The sequence below is a fragment of the Trachemys scripta genome, chromosome 1, assembly GCF_013100865.1.
Source record: "Trachemys scripta elegans isolate TJP31775 chromosome 1, CAS_Tse_1.0, whole genome shotgun sequence".
Taxonomy (NCBI): domain Eukaryota; kingdom Metazoa; phylum Chordata; order Testudines; family Emydidae; genus Trachemys; species Trachemys scripta.
Window position 1 is genome coordinate 29,236,579 of NC_048298.1, and position 27,458 is coordinate 29,264,036.

At 41.4% G+C, this 27,458-nt stretch overlaps 1 protein-coding gene across 3 annotated transcripts in view; it reads left to right on the plus strand.

Moving 5' to 3' along the window:
* The window catches only part of CPNE8 (copine 8), a 263,816-nt gene extending 249,815 nt beyond the window's left edge, over positions 1 to 14,001 (plus strand). For all 3 annotated transcript variants that reach the window (XM_034766921.1, XM_034766915.1, XM_034766928.1), the window contains one exon: positions 11,878 to 14,001. In XM_034766921.1, coding sequence (XP_034622812.1) covers positions 11,878 to 12,066 — 189 coding nt within the window. In that variant the 3' untranslated portion in view covers positions 12,067 to 14,001. The remainder of the gene's footprint in view (positions 1 to 11,877) is intronic.
* Positions 14,002 to 27,458: the final 13,457 nt, after the last annotated feature.

Genomic DNA, 27,458 nt, shown 5'->3' on the forward strand with positions numbered 1-27,458 from the left:
CACTGCTTTTAGGAACCCTGCTGCAGGTTGTTGAAACTTTTGAGCCATTTTTGCTACATTGCTAGACTCTTCCCCATAGTAGTAGAATTGTCTGAGTAGAATTGCCATGCAAGAAAACATCTGCTGATCACTGGCATTTAACTCAGCAGTATCAGCGTGATTTTCATTTGACTGTGCTTCAGCCCAGAACAGTACATCCATTACTTCGTTGTATACTTAGTGGATTGTGACATGTTGAGAATCAAACCAAGTGATTAAGTCCATGAGTCCTGTGGCATTTTTGGCAACAAACTGAACTTCCTCATTGAGCTGAGCATCGTTTAGAAGGGTTGACATTCTGTTAAAACCTGTGTTTTCGGTGTCACTGTCAGCTCTTCTGAGACAAACTCAGAGTAGTACTTCAGGTGAGCTGCATGGTACTGTACAGCCCGAAACCAGGAATTCCAATGAGTAATTACTGGCACTGCAGGAAGTGCAATTTTTTGTTCTCCAATTTCAATCATTTCAGTCGTGTTTGCAACGTGCTGCCTGTATTGAAGTTTGTGGCTAGGGCAAAGTTTAAACATCTTTTTACTGTACTTGACCAGTTTATCAACTTTACCAAACTCACAGCTCACTGAAAAGAGAAATTATATGCGCATTACATCTAATATGGACAGCATTAGACCTTGGAGAACCGATTTGAAAGATTTCATCATGTAAGTTGCATGCATCCGAAGAAGTGGGCTGTAGTCCACGAAAGCTTATGCTCTAATAAATTTGTTAGTCTCTAAGGTGCCACAAGTACTCCTGTTCTTCTTATTGTCGCTTATGAAAGCAGATGTTTTGTCTGAGTTCGCACTATATTTAAAAACTTTTAATTATTGCTTGAGAAACTAGTGTAGTTAACAGCATCCAAATAAATGCAGTCGGCGAACACTGTTAGCTTTCCTGTCTGTACATCTTTGGCCTTGTCAGAAATAAAATCAAACAGAACATGCAGTACATAATTGTCTTCCTCATCTGTGGACTCATCCAAAATAATTACAAAAGACTCACATGAGTTAATTGGAGACTTCATCTCCTCAAAATGTGTAGCAAAAACCTTTGGAAGGTAGTTCTGTTGCAGTCTATTAGCACTTGGTAAGCAATCGCATTTTGTACATTCCATTGAATGAATTCATACAGCTTTGGGTGATCAGGTTTTTTCAATGGTATATTAGCACTTGCCAATCCATCCACAAGTTCCATTCTTGCTAAATGACAGATCTCGGAGTTCTGTCATCTTCTTAAAAAGAGAAGAAATTTGTTTTTTGTTTTTTAACTTTTCATTTACCAACAATTCACTCTCTGCAGCTCTCTTTCTGCTTTGATGGGTTTCCGAGTCTAATTGGCGCTGAACTGTTGCCCAACATGTGTGAGCCAATGAAACATTGCAGCTTGTACAAAATAGTTTGTTACCATTGGCATGTAGAGTTTGGCTTCCTAATCCTTTCACTCGATCCGCTGCAGTAATCATTTTTTATTTACTTTGGACACTCATTTTACAGTAGTTGCATGTGTCTTCTCGTAGACAGTCAATTGAGACCACTACAAAACCTCCCTAATGTCCATATCTACTAATCAATGAGTTGAGCCCTATGTGCGATTTGCTGCTGTAAAGTGTCAATCAAAAAATTCTGTCAAGTGACTCACTTTTTATTTTTCTTGAAATAAGCTAATAATTGCACCAGGAAGTGGGGGGGCGGGGAGTTCCCTGTACAACGTCCCCTCCCCAGGCAGCTGCAAAGGGAGGGGGACAGGAAGCAAGTGGGGAGGAAGAGGTGCAGAGCTATCTGCAGCCGGGAGAGATACCCAAGAGCAGCCCTGCAGGGAAAGAGCAAGTCCTGTCCCTCCTCCAGTCCAGCCAGAGCTAGGAGCCCCCTTTGGTGGGGAACTCCCAGTAGCACAGGGAAGATCAGATCCAACTCCACAAGCCGCCTCCAGCTGCAGGAATCTCTGGGGGTGTTGCTCAGTCCCAGAGTGTCCTGCAGCAGGGGGAGGTACCCAGAGGTGGGTCTGGTTTCCCCGCTGCCACAGAGCGGCTGCAGAGGGGATGGACAAGTCCTGTCCCTCCCCAGCCCAGCTGGAGCTAGGAGCCCCCTTTGCTGGGGCGCTCCTAGGAACAAGGGGAGATTGGATTTCACAGCGAAGGGCTTATTTCACGGTCCGTGGCACATTTTTCACAGCCATGAAATTGATAGGTACCCTAACTATACATTTCAAGTATCTAAAAGGGTGTCATAAGGAGGAGGGAGGAAACTTGTTCACCTTAGCCTCTAAGGATAGAACAAGAAGCAATGGGCTTAAACTGCAGCAAGGGAGGTCTAGGTTGGACATTAGGAAAAAGTTCCTAACTGTCAGGGTGGTTAAACACTGGAATAAATTGCCTAGGGAGGTTGTGGAATCTCCATCTCTGGAGATATTTAAGAGTAGGTTAGATAAATGTCTATCAGGGATGGTCTAGACAGTATTTGGTCCTGCCATGCGGGCAGGGGACTGGACTCGATGACCTCTCGAGGTCCCTTCCAGTCCTAGAATCTATGAATCTATGTGAAAGTAACAAAGCTTTCTTCTTTGAGTCAAGTACATTGTACACGTCCATTCCTCCGTAGGTATGTACACGCCTCATGCACAGTTGTCAGAGATTTTTTCCTCAGCAGTACCTGTTGGGGCAGTGTGAGCCTCCTCCGGTGCCCCTGACGCCCCTCAGTTCCTTCCTTCCACCAGTGATGATTGTTGGAGTTCCAATCTTTGCATCTGCAAGTCTTACCTCAGTAGCACCTGTAGAGTTAGTTTTTAGTCTAATATAATGTATTTGTATAGATTTAGATATAAGAATAAGTTTAGGATAATCCTATTATAGAAAATTACTAACAGTTTCCAGTTGGGTACCAGGCTGTACTAGACTACACACCTTATTCTCCTGGCTTCAAGGCCTGTCACTCATGTAACAAGTCTATGCCTGTGAGTGACCCACACCTCAGGTGCCTTAAGTATCTGGGAAAGGCGCATGTGAGTGACAAATGTAACATTTGTAGGGAATTCAAACCTTGATCAGAAAAGGACAAGACTCAAGTACCTACTTATGCAGTTTGCACTTCATCCACCATGGGAACCTTCCCGCTCAGAACGGGTACTGAGCATGTCCAATTCAGCTAGAAGTGCTCGCCCTGTTCTGAGTCCAGAGGCAGAGCCTAGTCACAGGTACCCAAGAAGAGAAAACATAAGTTTCCCAAATACTGAGTAATGGGGCCTTCGAAGTCTACAGTGAAGGCACCAAGCCGAGGTTAGGACTTGGAGGTGCACTCAAAGAAGAGGCACCTCCAGTCATAGTCAATAAGCCAGGATGGAGTGCTGACTCCAGAGCCCAAGATGGGTCCATTGAGACCAATCCCTGAGGGATCAGTGCACCTTTCAGTACCTCAAACTCGGGAGCCCTTTCCAGTGCAGTTTGCACCTGAGACTTTGGAGGCAGCCAGAGTGTTGCTTAACCTGTCGATACCAGTTTCCCCTGCTATTCAGGAATCTCACTCAGTGCTGGGATTGGAAGAAATGCACGCTTCCACAGTCCCGGCTCCAACCCCAGTGTACTGTTCAGTACAGGTGACTTCTACAGTTGCAGCTTCTCTCCATAGATTCCATGTAGAGGGAAGCCAGCAACATTCTCGCCAGTACCCACATCTCCAGACTTGGAGCCAGTCTCCCTGACACTGACAGTGTCAACTCCACCACGGCCTCAGGAACCAAACTCTTCAACAGACTCAGATCGAATCATATGTGTCTCAACACGAATATGCCCGCCATGGTACCAGCCACAGCCTTAGCACTTTAATTACCAATGACCTGCACATAGCTGGGTCCTGCCTCCATATCAGTGGCCCTTTTGGATCCCGTGGGGCTTCCGTCCACATCCTAGAGGTTCTCCACTCCCTTCCTTCCTGCTCTTCTATGTCAGCTAGGCACTGGGAGCGTCAGCAGTAAGGTCACAGTCTTTCCCCCCGGTACCGGGATTGGTACTATGCAGAGGGAACCATGCACTCAGGACTTTCCTGTGGATGAGTTGGAGGGAGGACCGCCTCAACAACCCTTAGCCTCTTCATCTTCTTCTCCTGATGGGGCATTAGTGACTGAGTCTACTTCTTCCCCTCCTGATGATGTCAGGGCTCATATCAAGACTTGTTGAGGAAGATGGCTGCAGCTCTGGCTGTCTAACCAAAAGAGGTGCAAGGAAGGTCACACAGGCTCATGGACATTTTAGCCTCTGCAGGAGGCTCTCTAGGGCTGCTCTCCCTATTAATGAGTCTATCCTGGAACCTTCCAAAGTTTTATGGTAAACCCATCTTCCCTGCCTCCCACTGCTAAAAGGGTGGAAAGATGATATGTCCATTCACAGGGATTTGAGTACTTCTATAACCACTTCCCTTCAGCTTTATTCCACAGAAGGTTTACAGCTTGGGATTATGAACCAGCAGACTCTGCTGAGATAAGATTTAAACCTGTGAGATAATATCCTGAAATTCAAAGAGAAGCTCCTTGATGAGGTAAAGCAGGAGTTAGCTGCTGTGAAATGAAGTTCACTTGAAAGCAAGCCTGGATGCTGCAGACTCTGCAGCTTGATCTTTGGCTTCCCCACCATCAGTATGCAGTGTTCATATAGATTGCAGTCATCAGGTCTTCCCTCAGAGGTGCAACAAACCATTCAAGACCTCCCATTTGAAGGTCCCTTGCTCTTTTCAGATAAGACAGTTGATAAGATTATCTCTTATCTCCAGCATAGACACTATTCAATCCACTTTCAATGCACTGGGTCTGCTAATTAATATAAAGAAGTTGATCCTGATGTCCATTCAAAGGATTTTGTGGTAGTCCTGGATTCTACAAAGGCCAGGGCTTTCCTGTTGGAGCAGAGGTTCCAGATATTGCAGGTCTTTGCTTTAGATCAACAAGTGCACCCTGTCATCACTGTTCGAAATTGCCTCAAACTTCTAGGGCACATGGTAGCTTGCACTTACGTTGTGCAATGTGTCATGCTGTACCTCAGAACTACAGGGTTGACTAGCCTCTCTGGCCCGTCAACATACAGACATGGTAGTTCTAGTACCGGCTCAGTTCTTGTCCTCGCTGGACTAGTTGGTAGAACCTGCAAATGTTTGCAAAGATAGTCCCTTTGCCTATCCACAACAATTACTCTCTCTAAACACAAATGCATCAGATCTAGGTTGGGGAGCTCACTTGGTCCTCTTCAGACTCAGAGCCTAAGGCTCTGTATAAATATCAGGAACCTTCAGGCCATCCATTTATCTCGTATGGCATTCCTTCTGCATATGAAGGCATTCCTTCTGCATATGAACTTGCTGGTACTCACAGACAACACAGCAGCCATGTTCCATGTAAACCAGCAAGGGGAGAGACCATTTGACAAAGTTATGCCAGGAGGCGGTCCTCCTTTGGAATTTCTGCATTGCCAGTTCCTTCAACCTGAGAACTGCTTACCTTCTGGGAGCTCAAAGTAGACCACCTGATCAAGTTGTTTTGCAGGTCGCCAGGAGTGGTCTCTTCACCCAGGTATGTCTAGGTCCATTTTGCAACTGTGGGGAACTCACCAAGTGGACCTGTTTGCAACTAGAGCTAACAAAAAAGTCATCTTTTTTGTTTCTTAAGTGAGTCACAGCCCAGGTTCACTGACAGATGCTTTCCTCTTACCCTGATCTGCCTTCCCTCCAGTTTTGCTCCTGCCCATAGTCTTGTCCAAAATCAAGAAAGATTCCACTCATCTCATTTTAATAGCCCCAGCATAGCCTTGTCAACATTGTTTTTCAACTCTACTAGCCCTATCGGTCAGACTTCCACTGCTATTCCTAAGAGATGTGGATGTGATCTCACAAGACCATGGCCACCTCCTTCGTCTCAACTCCCAGGCTCTCCACCTGACAGTGTAGATACTTTATGGTTGACAACCTCAGAACAAGTTTGCTCTAAGGGGGCGTGGGAAGTTCTGCTAAATAGTAGTAAGCCTTCAAAATTAAATATGTTCAACTGACTGGTCACTAAATGTTGTTTGCAGTGTTGTTGTAGCCATGTTAGTCCCAGGATATTAGACACACAAGGTGAGTGAGGTAATATCTTTTATTGGACCAACTTCTATTGATGAAAGAGACAAGCTTTCAAGTTACACAGGCTCAAAAGCTTGTCTCTAACTTAGAAAGTTTGTCTCTTTCACCGACAGATGTTGGTCCAATAAAAGATATTACCTCACCCACCTGGTCACTGAATGTCAGTTTCACTGAGGGTCTGCTGTTCCAGGGTAGCCTTGCCATGCAGACTGTCTGGAGGCCAGGAACCCTGGGACTTCCAGACTCCCGAGCTAGCTAGCTTCCTGGGCTGCCCGACTCCTGAGCAGGTAGCCCTGTGAGCCAGTTTACCTGGGAGATTGTAGCCTTGGGATCCCTGGCTCCAGGGCAGTTTGAGGTGCTAAAGGAGCACTCAAGGAAGATAAGGCTCTTGCAGAAAAGCTAAATGAATACTTTGCATTGGTCTTCACTATAGAAGATGCGAGGGAGAATCTCAAACCTGAGCCATTCTTTTTGGGTGACAAATCTGAGGAACTGTCCCAGATTGAGGTGTTGATAGAGGAGATTTTGAAACAAATCAATAAATTAAACACTAATAAGTCACCAGGACCAGATGATAATCACCCAAGCATTCTGAAGGAACTCAAATATGAAATTGCAGAACTACTGACTGTGGTATATATTGGTATTGCTCAAATCAGCCTCTGTACCAGATGACTGCAGGATAGCTAATGTAATGCTGATTTTTAAAAAAAGGCTCCAGAGGCAATCCTGGCAATTACAGGCCAGTAAGCCTAACTTCAGTACTAGGAAAACTGGTTGAAACTAGAGTAAGGAACAGAATGATCAGATACATAGATGAACACAATATGTTAGAGAATAGTCAACACAAACTTTTGTAAAGGGAAATCATGCCTCACCTATCTGTTAGAATTCTTTGAGGGTGTCAGAAAGCATGTGTACAAGTGTGATCCAGTTGATATAGTGTACTTGGACTTTCAGAAAGTAAGCAGTCATGGGATAAGAGGGAAGGTTCTCTGATGGATCAGTAACTGGATAAAAGATAGGAAATGAAGGGTAGGAATAAATGGTCAGTTTTTACAATGGAGAGAGGTAAATAAAGGGCCCCCAATGGATCTGTCCTGAGACCTGTGCTACTCAACATATTAATAAATTATGTGAAAAAGGGACTGAACAGTGAGGTGGCAAAATAGGCAGATGATGCAAAATTACTCAAGATAGTTAAGTCCAAAGCTGACTGCAAAGAGTTGCAAAGGGGTCTCACAAAACTCGGTGACTGGGCAACAAAATGGCAGTTCAATGTTGATAAGTGCAAAGTAATGCACATTGGAAAATATAATCCCAAATATACATACAAAATGATGGGGTGTAAATTAGCTGTTACCACTTAAAAGAAAATCTTGGAATCATCGTGGATAGTTCTTTGCCAACATTTGCTCAGTGTGCAGTGGGAGTCAAAAAAGCTGATGGACTGTCAGGAACCATTAGGAAAGGGATGATTAAAAATATCATAATGCCACTATATAAATCCATGGTACACCCACATCTTGAATACTGTGTGCAGTTCTGGTTGCCCCCTCTCTCCAATTCTATTGCAGCTTTTTTTGAAAGTACAGAGAAGGGCAACAAAATGATTAGGGGCGTGGAACATCTTCCATATGAGGAGAGATTAAAAACACCAGGACTGTTCATCTTAGAAAAGAGACAACTTGATGATAGAGGTCTATAAAATCATGAATGGTGTGGATAGGGTGACCAGACAGCAAGTGTGAAAAATCAGGACAGGACTGGGGGGTAATAGCCTATATAAGAAAAAGACCCCAAAATCGGGACTGTCCCTATAAAATTGGGACATCTGGTCACCCTAGGTATGAAGAAGAAAGTGAACTAGGAACTGTTGTTTACTTTTTCAAATAACACAAGCACTGGGGTCACCCAGTGAAATTAAATGGCAGCAGGTTTAAAAACACAAAAGGCAGTACTTCACACAATTCACAGTCAACCTGTAGAACTCATTGTGAATGCCAAAAGTATAGTTGGGCTCAAAAAAGAATTAGATAAGTTCATGGAGGATAGGTCCATCAATGGCTATTAGCCAAGATGATCAGGGATGCAACCCCATGCTCTGGATGTCCCTAAATCTCTGACTGCTAGATGGTGGAACTAGATGACATGGGATGGATGACTCAATAATTGCCCTGTTGTGTTCATTCCCCTGAAGCATCTGGCACTGGCCACGGTTGGAAGACAGAATTCTGTGCTAGATGGACCATTGGTCTGACCAGGCATGGCCATTCTTATGTTCTTACATTTCTAATGTAAAATAGATATAGAATGAAATCAAATTTATTTATTTTATTAAAATGTTCAGTCTTTTATACATAATAAAGTAGAAAAAAAATCAAGCCCTTTTATTTAAAAAGAAGAAATTGCCTTTGAAAGTCATCTTTAAAGCACTTTCTGCTTATATATTCTCCTTGGTCTGCTAGCATTCTGGAAAGTCTTATCCTCTTGCATCAAGAGGATATGCATAAGGGGAAAATACACAAAATTATTTATAAGGAATTACTTTTGTGGGATGAAAAAGAATTGTTGCCTCTGCTCATCCCCATATAGGAAATTGAAAGTTAAATGTGCCCTGATATAAGTCCTATATAGTATGATGAAACTAATAGCCCAGATTGTCCAGTCCATTCCATTCGTTCAGTGCTGCTCAGACAGCAAAAAGTCAGTGGATTCTGGCTGAAAAGGGCCAGAGAATCCCTGTTGTGCATAAGAATTCTCTACTGGCAATAACTCTGACAGAAGTGTCTCCTCGTCTATAGGTAGTGTTGAGAGAGGACTGGGGTAGGATGCAGCAATGCTCCACTACACTAGTTCCCACTGATATAAATTAGAAAGCCCCTCAGTTGCTCTAATGAACCCTAGAGCTGGGTGGTGTAGGACCAGGAAGCTGCAAGTATTCTGAGTGTCTCCCCATCCTCATTCCCTGCAGAACTTTAGTGAGGGGAATGGATCCCTTTGTTTGAAAAGTACAAAGCAACAGGAAAAGTATGCCACCCTGTAACCACTTACAAATATGTGTTCAGAAATGGAAAGTTGAAAAAGGGCTCTCAAGTAGTACCCATAAATTTGTGACTTTTGTAGGTTACAACAGAGATGAAAACAGACAGTAAATACCAATGTCAGTTGCTGTTATCCCAGTACTAGGGCAGTGAGCTGCTGATGAATGGCAGGGATGGGTTTCTGTCACAGAAAGGGGGTCTATCCTCATTTTGTAAATGAAATAATAAATGGAAATAGCACAAAACTATTACATTTTGGCATGGTAATTAAATAGGTATTATCGTTAATCAATCTAGAGCTAGAAATAAGTTAATAATACTTAATTTTTACTACAGTAGCACCTACTGATTATGGACAGCTCAGGGCCCCGTTGCACCAGGCACAACTTGCACATATACTAAAAGATAATCCATGGCCCAAAGAATCTTAGACAAGATGCAGTAAATGAGTGTGACACATTTGGGGAGTCGGAAAAGGATGAACAGGATAGCAGTAACATGAGCAAGTTTTGTATAGATTAGCTGTATGCAGATTTGCTCTCCACCTGGGCAGCCATTATCTGTTTCAATTATTCTGTAGGTATCTTGGCAGAAATGAGTCATAAGGAGGCATTTGTAGGAAGATAAGGTGATAGATTTACAGACTTTGATAGGGAGTTTTTCCTATGCATAAGGGGCAGGACAGGAGAAAGAGTAGGGTGATGTGAGAATGATCAGTCAAGTAGATGATCTTAGAAGCAGCAGAAACAAATTAGAGATAGTAAATACTTAATATATAAGACTACATGTGTTGTCAATACTATATCATTGTTTTCTAAAATAGTAAGGAAAGGAACAGTTGTTGATATTTATACCACAAACATAGTATAAATGATTAATGGCTCATTACAATAGAGATTATTAGGAACAGCTGAAATGCTCTTTCCCATAAACCTTTTCATTGAAGAGGATATATTGATCTGCTTGAGGCAACAGTGTCTTGACAAATTTGAAGTGTTGTGGAAGGCTTGCAATAATTACTACTATCTGATTAAAATAATTTGGTTCACTTTTTTAAACATATGCATTATGAAGCAAAATTAACATTCCTGCAGATAGCTGCTTTAAGTTTATTAATTATCTAAAACAAAACTTTCCTATCTCCAAATCTCTTATTTCTATTAGGGCTGTCAAAAAAATAATAAAAATAAGCGCAATCAATTGTGAGATTTTAAAAAATAGTCATGATGTATCGCAGTTTTAATTGCATTATTAGATGATAGAATACCAATTTAAATTTATTATAAATATTTTGCATGTTTTTCTACATTTTTAAATATATTGATTTCAATGACAACACAGAATGTAAAGGGTACAGTGTTCACTTTATATTATTTTTAGTGCAAATATTTGCACTGTAAAATAAATAAATAAATAATAGTATTTTGACAAAATGTAAAGAAGTTACCAATGTGATATTTCTAAAGATAGCTACAGCTCTCGACCAAAGGGTTAAGAATCTGAAGTGCCTTCAAAAATTGGAGAGGGATGAGGTGTGGAGCATGCTTTCAGAAGTCTTAAAAGAGCAACACTCCGATGTGGAAACTACAGAACCCAAACCACCAAAAAAAAGAAAATCAACTTTCTGCTGGTGGCATCTGACTCAGATAATGAAAATGAACATGTGTCGGTCTGCACTGCTATGGATCATTATCAAGTAGAACCTGTCGTCAGCATAGAAGCATGTCCTCTGGAATGGTTGTCGAAGCATGAAGAAGCATTTGAATGTTTAGCACATCTGGCACGTAAATACCTTGCAATGCCAGCTACAACAGTGCCATGCGAAAACCTGTTCTCACTATCAGGTGACATTGTTAATAAGAAGCTGGCAGCATTATCTCCTGCAAATGTAAACATAATTGTTTGTCTTAGTGATTAGCTGAACAAAAAGTAGGACTGATTGGACTTGTAGGCTCTAAAGCAGTGGTTCTCAACCTGCAGGCTGCATGTGGACCAATTAGCACACACCTGCAGCCCAGCTGTGTGCTAAAGGCCCCATGGCCCGCATAGCAGGTTCCGGGAAGGGTCCGGGGTCCCGGCTGCCCAGCCTGGTGGGATCCAGGGCCCCGGCAGCCCAGCCCTGCGCAGCAGGGTCCAGGGTCTGGGCTGCCTCCCAGACCCAGGACTCCAGTTTGTTGGAGGGGTCTCTGGGCAGTGGGGGCAGCCCACAATGATAAATAGGTTGAGAACCACTGCTCTAAAGTTTTACATTGTTTTGTTTTTTGAGTGTAGTTATGTTAAAAAAAAAATCAACATTTGTAAGTTGCACTTTCACAATAGAGATTGCACTGCAGTACTTACCTCAGGTGAAGTGAAAAATACCATTTCTTTTGTTTGTTTTTACAGTGAGAATATTTGTAATCAAAAATAATAAAATAAAGTGAACACTGTACACTTTGTATTCTGTGTTGTAATTGAAATATTTGAAAATGTAGAAAAACATCCAAAAATATTTGTAATAAATTTAAATTGGTATTCTATTATTGTTTTACAGTGGTATTAAAATTGTGATTAATCGCAACTATTTTTAATCAAGTTTGTTTTGCAATAATCACTTGCATTAACTGTGATTGACAGACCTAATTTTTATATTATATGATATGTTTGCGTATGCACAATGGTATATATGATGTATAATGTATCTTTTTATTTTATTTTAGTTTGTGCCATTCCGGGATTACATTGACAGAAGTGGAAACCATATATTGAGCATGGCCAGACTTGCTAAAGATGTCTTAGCTGAGATCCCAGACCAGTTTCTCTCTTACATGAGGGTCAGAGGAATCAAGCCATCACCTGCACCACCTCCATACACACCCCCTCTTCATGTGTTACAGACTCAGATATGACTACTCCAAAATGGTTAACACTTGCCACAAACCATGTAGAGCTACTGAGTCAGTGCTTCAGTACTGGTGCACTTTAAAGAACCAGTGAATCGAGACTGTTGTCTGTCTGGATGAAGTAGTAGCTTGTGATAGGTTTTTGGATCGAAACAAATTCTCTTCATATACCAAAATTCTCAATATGGTTGCATGAGCAACTGAAAACGCTATTCTCTTCAAGTCTTATTTTTTTCCTGACTGAAAAAGCTACTTTTTCATTTATTTGTTGGGAGAAAGCACAAGTCACAGTTTCAACTCAGAAGATATTGTTCTCCCTGACTACCGTGTGTATATAAATATATAGGAATGCAATTCCTCTGTATCAATGTTTACATGTTACTACTTTTTAAATTTCAATACTTTTATAAATATTCTTAAGAATAAGAGTTTGGAATATTGAATCATGTGTCTTCTAACTTACAATAGTTATAGCCACAGGAGAAGCAATATCTCTTTGAATGATTGTCCAGACAAATAAAAGTGCAGAACTAAAGAAAGAGGACAAATACATTCATATTTCTCAATAATTGAATTGCTTCACGTAAGTGCTTAGTAGTCAATTCATCTGTCAAAATTTAAAACAGTATTTGAGAATAAAATCTGGAGATGTGAATACTGTAACTGTATTTGACTTACTAATAAAGCTAAGCCTCAGGAAGGGGATTATGTATTTTTCAGAGATACTCCAATTTCTAAATTTATGTAAGTTTACATTTTTTAAAATAGGTTTTGCTGGCTGACTAGAACTTGCATACTAAACGTAATTAAAGAAGAATTACCTCAAGTCCCATAGCTGACTTACTTAACTTAGTAGAATCATCTCATACTTTGCTTAATAGCATTAGCACTTTTGCATCTTAAAACTATTTTCAAGTGATTACAACAGACTTTTTATAATGAACCGTTTTAACGCCCATTTGAAATGTAAAGTTGTCACCTATTGTCTAGATTGCCCATTCAAAGGGATGCTGGCTCTTAATATTTGGATTCAATTGTTGTCATCTAATCACATTGCTATTCGAAGTGCACAGATGCTAATATTTCATGAATTAACTGATTTTAAAATTGCACAGCCATATTGCTTTGTGCACAATAGTTTTGTGTATTTAACAACCCAACATTTTACTATATGCCTGTTCGTATCTAATTATAAAATGTTTTGCATGTACAGTTTTTACAAGAAATTCACAGTATTGTGAGTATATGTGTCAAAGATGCATTATATTTAGAATAAATGGCCTTAAATCTCACAAAATTCCTGGAAATGATTGTGAATTGCCTTCAAATTCTGTTAAGACTGAAAAATGTTTTATTTTTTGTGTCATCATTGTAATTACCTTGTAATGTGACTTTGTTTTCTTTACATATAACTGGTTTATTACTTTGTTTCTTACTTCTATATGTCGTACTATACAGTATCAAGGTAAGGCACATTTTTTAAGCATGAAAAGAGATTTTTTTTCAGAAAAACATATTTGCAGTATCAATGACCTATAACTATGTAAGTGCAGAATCTTCCATTTTGAAATATATTAAAACTTAAAATTAATATCTCACATTGTATATTACTTTTTTCAGATAACTATTCTGTCATAACAAGGACTTTCTTGTAAGAACAAATATTATTTTAATTTTATTTCAAACCAGTTTTTACGTAAGAATGAAGTTACATTTTTTCACAAAAATGTGTGATTTTTAGTGGGCTTGTGTTGCGTGAATGAAATTTAATATCTGGCAACTACTGCTATTAAGGAGAGAACTTCATAAAAACTATGTATTAATCTACATTGTTATTTTCCCTTCTATGCTCTAAATTAATTTTAAACATGCCATCATTTCTTTATAGGATGTTTTTAAACATTGTATCAATAAGCACTTCACAAGTAATTAAAGCAAATTAATATTATACAATGGTGCACCTCTGTTGTTCCAACGTGATAGCTAAGTCTCTGTTATTACACTTGTAATCTGTTGTAATGGTCAACAGGTTTAACAGCTTTTTCAATCTCCATCCCAAGTCACAGGTTGCCATTCTTCTATCCTCTGCTTCTGTAATCATTTAGTTCTCTTTATATTTTGATTCAGCAGATATCAGACTGTCTCCAGAAAGAAAGAGGTTTATGAAGGCTATTAAATATCTTAGACCTGACTCAGATAACACTTTATAAATGCAAAGCATAGTGTTAAACCTAATTTGATTCTTTATGTTTGCAGTATGACAGTTTTGAGATACGTATATAACCAAAACAATTTTTCCCACAACATACACATCCATTACATCTGCACTATTTGATGTTTATGTATGACTGTATTGATCTTATCTAGCTACTAGTGATTTATAAATCAAACAAATATGAAAAGTAAAATAAAAAGTAATGAATAGACGCAGTACCATCTCCCTAGTGACAAAAAGGAGTTCAGGTTGGCAATATTCCCTAGATCATTGGTGGGCAATCTTCTGGCCGCCACTTCCCACAGCTCCCATTGGCCGGGAACGGTGAACCGTGGCCACTGGGAGCTGCGGGCAGCCATATAAATGTAAACAAACTGGTGGCCCACAAGCGGATTACCCTGATGGCCACTGCCCTAGATGATTGATATCTTAGCTACAGAATTGGTGTGCATTTTTTAGATAAAGTGGAGGCAGTCATAATCTCTGCCTCCTTATTAAAAGAGATGAGACATTAGGATCCAGATTCACAAGAGGACTTAGATGCCTTACTGCCACTATAGGCACACGTATCCCAGAATCAGTCCCCGCTGGTATTCAAAAAACCCTGCTTAGATGCTGCCAAAGCATCGAGACACCTAAACCCCAGAGCAATGCACAAGCAAGGAGAAGATAGGCATTCCTCCTACTAACTCACCTGCAGGGCCCAAACTGGTAAGCAGGCTCAAAGCAGGTTAGCTATACTTGGTCCTGCCTCAGCACAGGGAGATGGACCTGATGACCTCTCAAGGCCCCTTCCTACCCTACATTTCTAGGATTCAGTGAAATAGAGTAGATCAATGTGCGCAAATAAAAATTAGGGAAAAAAAATCTCTATTTGATAGTTTTAGATCAATTTTAATTCAATTGAATTTATAAAAGCACTTGAGGCTTTCCAGGCACTTGCTAAATTTTCGTGTTCTCTCCAAGTGTATGTCAACCCTGGGAGCTTATCCAACAATGGCAAAATGAAAGGAAGCACAAGCAGCAGAAAAGTCCAAGAGACACAAAGTGAGAGGGACTGAAAAACAAGTGGGGGGAAAAAAATTACCAAAAAACCCCAATCCTGACTGAAATAGGATACAGAGGGTTTTTTTCTTTTTTATGAAAGAGGAGCATGTTGTTTTTGGCCCATTAGTACTGTAATCTCTCTTTTGTACTTTCTGCACTAATCAGTCTGCTAGTGATTACTTTGTGTTTAGCATCTTTCTCCCTCTTCTTTATAGGCAATGTGGCCCTTCAACTTGACTGCCTTTTTTTTTTTTTTTTTTTTTTTTTTTTTTAAATCGGTCCTGAGTCAGAGGGGACAGTTGTTACTTATTTTTTGAGAATTCAGTTTTTAATTAATTCACAAATACACAGTTGATTTTTACTCCCTTCCTGAGGTTTGGCTTTTGGGAAGTTAAATAATAATCCTGGAACATGAGTGAATCTGTTTTACATCTTAGATGTCTATACACAAATGCAAGGAGAATGGGGAATAAACAGGAAGAACTGAAGGTATTAGTACATAAGTTAAATTATGATTTAATTGGTATCACAGAGACTTGGTGGGTTAAATCTCATGACTGGAATATTGGTATAAAGGGGTATAGCTTGTTCAGGAATGACAGGCACAGAAAAAGGGGAGGAGGTGTTGCATTATACATCGAGATACACTTGTTTTGAAGTCCAGAAGGAGATGAGAGACAGACCAGTTGAAAGATAACAATACAAGCGGAAAAAATAGTGGATATGTCACGGGAGGGGTGAACTATAGACCACCAAATCAGGAAGGGAAGGTGGGTGAGGCATTTCTAAAACAGATAACAAAACTATCCAAGTCATAAGACATGGTAGTAATGGGGGGCTTTGACTACCCAGAAATCTGCTTAAAAAAGTAATACAGCAAAACACAGAATTTCCAGTAAGTTCTTGGAATGTATTGGGGATAATTTTTTGTTTCAGAAAGTGGAGGAAGTAATTAGGGGACAGCCATTTTAGACTTGCTTCTGACCAACAGGGAGGAATTAGTTGGGAATCTGAAGGTGGAAGGCAATTTAGGGTAAAGCATCATGAAATTAAAGATTTCATGATTCTAAGGAAGGGAAGGAGCAAGAGCAGCAGAAAAAGGACAATGAACTTCAGAAAAGACCAACAAACTCAGGGAACTGGTAAGATCCCATGGGAAGAAAATCTTGAGACAAAGGAATTCAGGGGAGCTAGCAGTTTCTCAAAGATACAATATCAAATGCACACCTGCCAACTATTCTAATGTGAAGCACAGATAGGAAGACTAGTAAGAGGCAAATACAGCTCCATTGGGATCTCTTTAATTACCAGAAAATCAAAAAGGAATCCTAAAAAAAGTGGAAACATGGCCATATTGCTAAGGATGAGTACAAAAAAATAGCACAAGCATGTAGGGACAAAATCAGAAATGCTAAGGCACAAAATGAGTTACACCTAGCAAGGTACATAAAAGGCAATATGAAGAATAAATACACAAGAAACAAGAGAAAGATGAAAGAAAGTGTAGGCCCTCTACTTAATGGGAAAGAAAACTAATAACTGAGGATGTCATGAAGACTGAAGTGTTTAATGACTATTTTGCCTCACTCTTCACTAAAAAAGTTAATGGTGACCAGATACTCAACACAATTAATATTAACAACAAAGAGGATGAATGCACTCCAAAATAGGGAAAGACCAGATTAAAGACTATTTAGATAAGTTAGATATAGCCAAGTTGCGGAGCCTGATGAAATTCATGATAGGGTACTTGAACTAGATGAAGCAATCTCAGAACTGTTAGCAATTATGGTTGAAAACTCATAGAGGATGGGTGAGGACTGAAGAAGGGTAAACATAGTACCTATCTTTAAAAAGGAGAACAAAGCGGTCCCGTGGAATGTTAGACCAGTCAGTCTAATCTCAATACCTAGAAAGATATTAGACCAAATTATTAAACAATAGAGGATCATAGGGTTATAAAGAATAGCTAAAGAACAAATCATGCCAAACCAACCAGTTTCCGTCTTTGACAAGTTACTGGTCTAATGCATTGGAGAAAGTAGTAGAACTGATATATCTTGATTATTTTTAGTACAGTGTTTGACACAGTCCCACATGACATTCTCAGATACAATCTAGGAAAATGTGGTCTAGATGAAAATACTTAATGGTGGGTGCACAACTGAAAGACCATATTCAAAGAGTAGTTGCAAATTGCTTGTTGTCAAACTGGAAGAGTATATCAAGTGGGGTCCTTCACAAATCAGTCCTGGGTCGAATACTGTTCAATATTTTCATTAATGACTTGGATAATGGAGTGGAGAGGAGGCTTATAAAATTTGTGGATGATATCAAACTGGGAGGGGCTGCAACCACTTTAGAGAACAGGATTAGATGTCAGAATAACCTTGACAAGATAGAGTATTGGTTTGAAAACAACACACTGAACTTCAGTAAAGATAAGTGCAAAGTACTTCACTTAGGAAGGAAAAAAAATCAAATATACAATTACAAAATGAGGAATATCTGGCTAGGTGATGGTCCTGCTGAAAAGATCTGGGAGTTATAGAAGATCACAAATTGCATATGAGTCAACAATGTGTCTTGCTGAGCCAGGCATTCAAGCTTCCTCTAGCACAGTGGTTTTCAAACTTTTTTTCTGGCAACCCAGTTGAAGAAAATTGTTGAAGCCGGTGACCCAACGGAGCTGGGAATGAGGGGTTTGGAGTGTGGGAGGGGCTCAGGGCTGGGGCAGGGAGTTGGGGTGTGGGAGGGAGTCAGGGCTCTGGGGATGAGAGGTTTGGGGTGCAGGAGGGAGCTCTGGGTTTGGGGGGGCTCAGGGCTGGAGCAGGGAGTTGGGGTGCGAAAGGGGTCAGGGCTCTGGGCTGGGAGTACAGGCTCTGGAGTGGAGCCAGGGATGAGGGGTTTGGGGTGCGGGAAGGGGCTTCGGGTTTGGGTGGGGGGCTCAGAGCTGGGGCAGGGGATTGGAGCATGGGGTTGGGGCATCGGCTTACCTCGGGCGGTTCACAGTCAGCGGCGCAGCGGGGGGTACTAAGGCAGGCTTCTTGCCTGTCCTGGCACCATGGACTGCTCTGCGCCCTGGAAGCAGCCAGCAGCAGGTCTGGCTCCTAGGCGGAGGCGCGTGCGGAGCCCCATACCTCCCTTGCCCCCCACCACCTCCGCCTAGGAGCTGGACCGACTGCTGGCCACTTCTGAGGAGCAGCGCGGTGTTGGAACAGGTAGGAACTAGCCTGCCTTAGCCAGGCAGCACCAGCTGACCAGAGCCGCTGAAACACAGCGCCTTAAATTACGCGACCCACTACTGGGTCGCGACCCACAGTTTGAAGACCACTGCTCTAGCAGACACACACAGGTAGGGACACGCCCAGCTGCAGAAAGACACAGACACTGAAATCAGCTCTGCATGGGAAGAATCAGCTAAGAGATTGCCCAGCATTCAAGTGCACACCCCCTCAGGGGTGCAAATCCAAAATGGTATTGTCTTGCACTGCACAGAGAACTGTACAGCGTAAGCTCATGAAAATCGCCCCCTGCCTCAGTGTGGAGGAAGATATGCACAGCTTTTTGCCCCCCAGTTATGAATTGCACAAACTGGTTTAGAGACAACAAAAACAAGTTTATTAACTACAAAGGATAGATTTATGTGATAAGTGATTATAAGGGATAGCAAACAGATCAAAGCAGATTACTGAGCAAATAAAGCAAACTAAGCTTAATACACTAAAGAAACTGGCTACAAGTAGTAATTTCTCACCCTAAATGTTGTTTTAAGCAGGTCACAGAATTTTCTTGAAGACAAACTGCTCTTGCTTGCAGCTTAGAATGCCTGGCAGTCATTTCACAGGCCAGCCACCTTCTAGCCTGGGTCCAGACCTGTCTTCCCCAGATCAGTCTTAGGTGTTTTCAGTAGTCATCTTGGGCAGGGATTCAGTGGAGAACTGGCCCTGATTAATTAACACCCCAGCCTTAAATAGGATTTACATATGGCAGGAATCCTTTGTTTCCCAGTTTGATCCCCCACTCCCTACTAGTGGAAAAATACCAGCAATCCAAGATGGAGTCCAATACCAGGTGACCTGATCAGATGACCTTGCAGTGTCAAAGCAGCCATAAATCGTCAGGAAGACTTCCCAGGAAGATGGAAGATTAGCATCTTCAAAGTCCTATTGTTCTCCCTAATGGCCAGCCAGACTGATTGCATTCTGTCTGGTGGGCGTTCCCCAGGTGTAAACCCACTTGTAACTGTTACATAGTCAATAATCCTAACTTCAGATACAGAAAAGATCCAGGCATACAAATAGAATAATCATATTCAGTAAATCATAACCTTTCCAATGATACCTCGCATGACTCATCTTGCATAAAACACATCATAGTTATGCCATATTCATATCATAACAATATTTCTATGAAGAATATGGGGTGTAGTGTCACACCCAGTTTTCTTATATTCTGCTGCAGTTAAGTAGTTACACTTACCATAATAAGGACAGCAGAACATAGCTGCTCTATGCAGGGTTCTCACTCCAGCTAATGGTACATCCCAGGCTGGCAAGGGCTCTTGCCATTCTGCTACGGGAAGGCTTGGCAGATGTCTTAATTAATGGAGCTTTTATTCTGTAAATAAGGGATCAGCTGTTATGGAGCTAAGAAAGTTGCCTACGCACTGAAACTGTGCAACTGAGAGACCCCCAAAAGCCATTCAGCTTTGTCAGCAGCCCTGACAAAAGTTCCAGAAATCCTGGACACCTGTGGCAGAGTTATGACGTTGTAATACACAGATAAGGTTAATGCTCGCCCGAGACCTGCCCTCCTGTCACAATGATCTGAGCAGCACAACTGAAAGAACCATCCCGGTTTTGATTTAGCTCTGCAGTGCTGCCAGCGCAAAATCATATCCCTTTTTCAACCACGCAGTAACCAACCACCCCATACCCAACATAGCCTGATGCAAGCAACGTGTAAATATTGTACAGAAAGCATATCAATATTTGTAATGCCATAATATTAACTCTAGTACCTCACACAAGCTAGGCTAAATGCTCATGCGTGGCTAATAGTTGCTGGAGCAAAGGCATGAATTGGCAATAGCACTGCCATCTGGGGAATGACAGACCAGGGGCGGGGTGCCTTTTTGACATATACCCCTCATCACGCAAAGAACAATTGAGAAACAAAACCATTTTAAATGTATCCACCATGTAGTATATTCCTGATAAATCATCTGTAACGTTTATGGTGATATCAGAACCTCCACATCATAAAAATAACTTGAAAGAGAAAGGAAAAGACTTTATGCATCCTTGAGAGGAAACCTGTTATAGCCTCAAATTAATAGACTCAGCTGAACCTGGGGGGTGGTATAATATTATAGAAAGGGGCTCAGGGAAAGAATCAAGATGAAAACAATATTTTCACTATTTGGTTTTGAAGGAGAGACCCAATAGTAAGCTAATGCAGCGCTACTTGTCTTAATGGCTTTGCTCACCTGAGTGTTTCCAAAAGCGTGTCTTCAGATTATGTGTCATGTAAATTTAAATGCTCCTCTTTCTCATTTGTGTCACCATCAGAATTGATAATACAATTTTCTAAAGTATCGGCTGGAATTTTCTGGTGGAGGGTAATAGTGTGATATATGCAACAGACCACAAAAAGTTTGCGAATCTTTCCTGGACTTAATTTAATGAGTTCTCCTGTATGATTTAAGAAGTGAAATCTCACTTTTAATTGTCTAAAGCATTGTTCAGCCTTTCATTAAAGCTAAATTTTATATAGATTTTTGCTATACCGGATCAGACCAATGGTCCATCTAGTCAAATATCCTGTGAATATGCAAGAAGAAAAAACAAAACCCACACAGCTTTAGAGGCCAATTATGTAATAAATTGCCCACATGAGAAGATTCTTCCTAATCACAAGGAGGTAGTGTTTGATTTATATTCAGAAGCATGATGGGGTATAGCCTTTGGCTGTCCTTGTCCATATCTCTAGAAATTCAAATTCTGGTTTGAATCCTACTAAGTGCTTAGATTCAAAGCCACCTTGAGACAATGAGGTCCAAGGGTTAATTATGCATTGTGTAAAAAACATTCTTCTTTGGGTGATGGTCTCTATGGATTCCAGATGTGGGTGCCCATGCGTGTCATGCACCAGAGCTGGAACTGTTTTGTAATAGTGTCCATTGACCCTCATGTGAGTCATGCATCATCCGCATATCTGCATCTGAGGCTATAAAAAGCCATGCGGGTCGACAGCACGGCAGTTCGCTCTTACTGACGCATGGCAAGAGTCAGAACCCCTGTTCTTCAGTGCTCTTAGCGTCGCTAAGAGAGCCCTTGTCTGGTTCTACTTTCATATATATAGTTGTTCAAGTTTTACAGTTGTCATCTTGTAAGTTCTTAGTTAGGTAGGCTCCCCTGTTGGGCTTCTTCCTCCAGTGGGGAGATCCCTCCACTCCACCCCTTCCAGGGATTATGCCCTGGCAAACCAGCTTCAAAAACTGTGTTTTGTGCCCGTGCTCCTTTTCGGCGAATGATGAGCCAGTGTCTCCATTGCCTCAGCGAAGCCCCACATCATCACCCACTGTTCCATCTGCCACTCAGTCCTGCCTCAGACTCGGGAAGTTAGAGAATGTCACCTCCACACATTTCTGGTGGAGGAGGCTATGCGCCAATATGCACCTTAGATCTGGGACCGGCAGATCCACCAGAATGGCGCCCATCACCGCCAGTGAGTGCCCCTCTTGCTTCCTCCTCAGTACCGCCACATCTGCTGAAGCCCCACTGAGAGCATAAGAAGCACGGACATGGCCATAAGGGTAGCTTCCCCAAGCCAGGCCTGAGCAGGTGAGAAGTTGCACATCAACCCGGATGCAAGACAAAGATACCCCTTTGGGAACCTAAGGAACAGCGAGAGTGAGAGAGACTTCATCTTTATCCTTCACCTTAGGGAGACAAAAAAAACAAGCGAATTCATCTCTGTGATGGGTCTTGTCCAGGCTGGCCAGTAGAAAGCTGAAAAGACAAGAAGATGGGGGAGGGGAGAGGCAGGAAAGGGGTGAGAGAAGCCATCCTGAACAAAGACCGTATTTTATTAGATTAAGTTTTAGAATTTTAGTTGTGTGTTTTCATTTTTATTGGCTCGTAATCATCTCTATCTTTAGCGCTTCTACTTGGTGTCACTTAATCCCTGCTCTTTAGTTAATAAACTTGATTTACTCTTGCTATAAGCCAATTCAGTGCTGTGTTTGAAGGGAAGGTTGTATTTACCCCAGTTAAATTGATAAATTGTGATGTACTAACTCTAACAGAACAGCCAACTTAGTATTTTCTGTGAATGCACAGTGCTAGGGTCTGTACATTGTAGAGAAACATCTCTGAGGACCTTGGGGGCTGGAATTCACTGATTGTTACCTGCAAGGCGAGGTTTGGGCCAGGAGAGCCTTGAGGAGTTTGCTGGTGAGGAAGACAGACTGGTGTAGCAGCATAGGTACTGCAACTAGGGGTTCTGGGGGTGCTACTGCACCCTCTGGCTTGAAGTGCTTTCCATCATATCCAGTGTTTACAGTTTGGTTCAGTAGCTGTCTGCATTCCCACTATACAACTTGTTCCAGCACCCCTGTATGGCAGGGAGCTGACACACAGTCTATCTGCCAGCAAAGCTCACTCTTGCTGAGGCACAGAGGTAACACCAAGACTCCCAGCTCTGGGTATCCCCAGCAGTGTGTTATGACTCATCAAGTTACCTACATCACTTTTAGAGCCCTACAAGCAGCACTACAGCAGGAAAAGTTACAGGGAACTCTGACCTCATGAATGCGTAGCAGGGTCAGGGTCCAGGGTCCCAGCTGCCGCCCTACGGGGTCAGGCTGCGGGGTCGGACTGCGGGGTCCTGGCTGCTGCCCAGTCCCACACAACAGGGTCAGAGTCCGGGGTCAGGCTGCGGGGTCGGGCTGCAGAGTCCCAGCTGCCACCTGGCTACACACAGTGGGGCCTGGGGTCATGGTCCCTCCTGCTCCGCTCCTGGCCTCATCCTATGGAGGGGTCTCTGAGCAGAGGGCTCTGGGCATACAGGTTTGCACTGGGGTTTAGGTGGGGGCCCTGTGGTTCTTAACCAGCAGCCCACTATGATAAATAGGTTGAGAACCACTGGACTAAAGTGGACACGTGTTGCTTTGCCTGTTTATGTATAATTGCTTCAGCACAAATGTAGTGATGAACCTACAACTAAATGCATAGTAATGTAGTCAAACAAACAAGCCTGACAAAATTCCTTTAGATGTGTTGACGTGGAGCGTGCTGCTAGATGACAGGGGTTTAAAATAGCACCATAACAAGCTTTTCCTACTGTAGCAAACTCTGATATTTCCCTCGTGTCTAATAAACTCACTGTTAATGGGATAATATGTCTCTTGATAAAAGGCGAACAGAAATGTTTTTGGAGTTGGTGAAGTGTAATTGCATAAACTTTATCAGATGCCCTCACATGTGTACCTCTCACCATCACTGTGCATGAATTCTCAGATAAAATCTTCCTCCGGATGGAGAGAAAATCAGTTTACAGTGCCAGCTACAACTGTGCTACTGCTATCTACCAATAACCATCCTCAGAGCTGATGGTTTCCTTCTGAGGCTGCTATTTTCACAGAGATTTATTGTTTTTTAGTGCCTCTATCTGGGAATACAAAAGACATTTGTCTTCAACTGAATTCTCCTGCACTTCTTAGGCTAGACATTCCTAGTCACTTGGCACTTTTCTGTAATTTGTTTTTGCATAAATTTCCCCTGCATGCAGCAGTTTCCAACCCCTTCAAGAAATCTAAGGGGAACAGCACTTCTTTAGCATTTTACTTGGTCATGTAATCATGTGTATTCATGATATGCTCAGTATAATGGTGGAATCACAGCTGCTAATCAAATTAATTCACATATATTGCACCCTGCACCCCAAATGATATCCATTTCAGCAGATAAGTCGGTTTCCTTTCTAACAGTATGGAAAGCACAAGTCAGCTGCAGTCTCTGCTGAGATAATTTCTTATCTCCCTGAGCCCCATGGGTGAATACAAATACAAGGGAGCTGATGACACAGGTGAATGAGGAAAATCTTTGGATTACAGTGGTCCATTATTTGGAAGGCTCTCTCTGTACTGCCTCATTCAAATATTACCCACTGTCCTGACAGAATTAGTAAAAAAAGAAAGACACATTTTAATACATGCCTAAAACACTAATTAAGTGTTAATTTTTTGTTATATTGATAGACGTTTAATAGTTAAGTAGAGTTTTAAAAACATGTTAGGTACATTAAATTTTACACATATATATGCACTTCATCAATATCTGCCTGTTACATATATATCACACCAAGACAACACCACATTTTTTTAAAAAGCATGTCACTATTGTAAAAACCTACTATACCGGAATGAGAATATGAGCACTACACAGCATTTGGCTTGCTCTCTGTGTCTGTCAGATTTTTAAGCATCTTTTCCACTTTGTTTCAAATGTAAACAGAAGCAGCGGCAAATTCATGCAGTTGAATACACTTCTATCGCCCACCTAATGGATCTATCTAGGCATTTATACCGCTCACGTCACTGTGGAAACTGAGCACATTTTCTAAATATATATTATAGCCTGAATACTGTATCTCTCCAGTGCAGCACCAGACAGCAATACATCAGTCTTAGCTATTTTATGTCTCTCAGAACATGTTTAAACCTCAGGCAAACAAACTATCGCTGAAGCGGATGAGTGTGACAGCTGTCTCCTGTGCACATCGGGCAGACTCTGTTCTAGGGTTCCAAAGCAAGGTAAGTGGCATGAGAGGTCGTGCTCACCGAGGAGAGGTCCCCTCTCAGGCAATGTAGGCCAGTCTCGGGTACGATTTTGAACATGAAAACTGAAACATTAAACATGACCTACTGTTCCATTGGGAGCCAGGAAAGCGAGTAGCACACAGGATGATGAACTCGCATAGACCTGCATTACTGAGCAGATGGGACACTGTGTTCTGAACGGATTGCAAGTATTTTACAGTTAATGGCTGCATCCCTAGGTACAGAAAATTACAGTGGTTAAGCTTGAAGGCCATGCATGTGTGATCGCAGTAGCTAGGCCAAACTTCAACAGGATGGGACAGTCGTCTTGCCTGCCATAGATGGAAAAGTACATTTTTAATGGTTTCCAGAAGCAGCAAGGAGACCAAGCATATGCAGAGGCCTGGAAAGCCAAGGAGAAAATATCTGCAATATTACCAATGAATATATACTATGATTAAAATATATAACAGGGACATTTATTATTATGTATGGCTAAACTGCCGGCAAGTAGTTGTGACTTCCTGGAAGCACCGTTGTATTAGCTGGATTTGCAGAGCGAACATAATGGGAAAGAGATGATTGTTCTTACAAGTGAGCGAAGGGGGGAGGCTTGAAATTAAGTGATCTGTTATCTGAAGAAAATTGATCATTCTGCTGTGCCTCTGGCCCTTTGGCTCTGGGAGCAGGGATTTTACAAACGGAGAGCACATTAGCACTTCACATCAGGAATGATGGGCTTGCCAATGCCAGGGGGCTAAGTACTGTATAAGCACAGTTAATGAATCTCAAACTACAGTACGGTAGAATTAATGCAGCAGCTCTACATTTGCAATGAAAAGTAGGCCTGTAATCCTCATAACTATAAGATTGAGGTGTGGTGATTTTTAAAAAAAAAAAGAATTAATGAGTTTGTAAATCATAACTAAGAAACTAAGAAAGGTTCTCTTGGTGGCTCAACTCAATGGGCAATAAAATCCCTATCATTCTAGCAAACCTTATCACAAGGCTCATTTATTTATTATTTTAGTAATTAATAGCTAACCCTGTCATGAAAAAAACAACTGCTGTGACCCTCCATCCCAGCGCTCATTCAAAGGGCTAGGTTTACCTCTGAAAGGACTGCAGCATGAAGCTCAGTGTTAGTAGGGAGAGAAGCTATTAAATACCAAAGATTGTACCAAGTAAACTCCTCCAGAGTGGGTGTGCTTGTCCTTGCCTGCTCCAAAGCCTTGTAGTAAAAACATTTCACTAAAATCCTGTATACAAAATAAATTAAATAATAAAACCAAAGTACTGTTTAATGGGCAATGTGTATGTATTAATTCCTAACAAAAAATGTTTAAAAAAAATAAGTGTTAGCAACCTGCTAGTAAACAAATGTAAATGTAATGTAAGTACTGTGTTTACCAATCATCACATTTACTGTTTGCCACAACCAAAAAAGTCTCAGCTTTGCCCAGTTAAAAAACAAGCTAGGTAAAACCTGTAAAGCTGTATTTAAAAATAAATTTTAAAAAGGCCAAGTGTAAAAATATCGTCGTTAAAAACATCCAAAAATGGCAAATTAAAAACAAGGTAATGTTGCAAAAATTGGGGAAGGCAGCCCACACCCTAAACGTTAAGTGGGTGGGTCCGTACTCCATTGTAAATCGCATCTCCCCGGTAGTGTATTAGCTTCAGGTACCCAGTAAATCAAAATGGGTGCGTGCCAATCAGCTCAAAACATATGTTTCTCCCTCGGTTTCTGGTCATGCCGTCGTGGGCCTCGGCTGTAAACAAGCTACCTGCCTGGACCATCCGGGTTTCCAACTGTCCATAAAATTATCTAAATAATCATAATTATAAAAAAAAAAATACCTCCAAAGGCTCTCCCTAGCTCAAGCTGCTAATGGGGCCCAAGCCACAATGTGGCAAAAGGCTAAAAAAAAAAGGTGCTTAAAAACAATGCATAGTCCAGATAGATACAGCAGGGTCATAGCAAAATACCTGGTGGGTGGCCCCAAACCTCCCCTAAACCCCATAAAAACAAACCCTGTTCCTCATGTGGTGGCCTAAAGCAAAATAAAAAGCCTTTTAACCAGCAATAGCAGTCCCTAATCCCTAAACACAATATTATTGTTATAATCTCCTAAACCAGGCAAACAACATCCATAACAGAAGCCAGGAAGAGCCGTAATAAAACAACTAATAACTTAAAAAGTTTTATATGTGCCTCAGTTTCCCCCAAAAATGCATTTATGTTGCTCTTTTCCTTTCCCTTTTGCTTTGTTAACAAAACAGGCAGTAATAGTGAGAGCCCAGGGACAC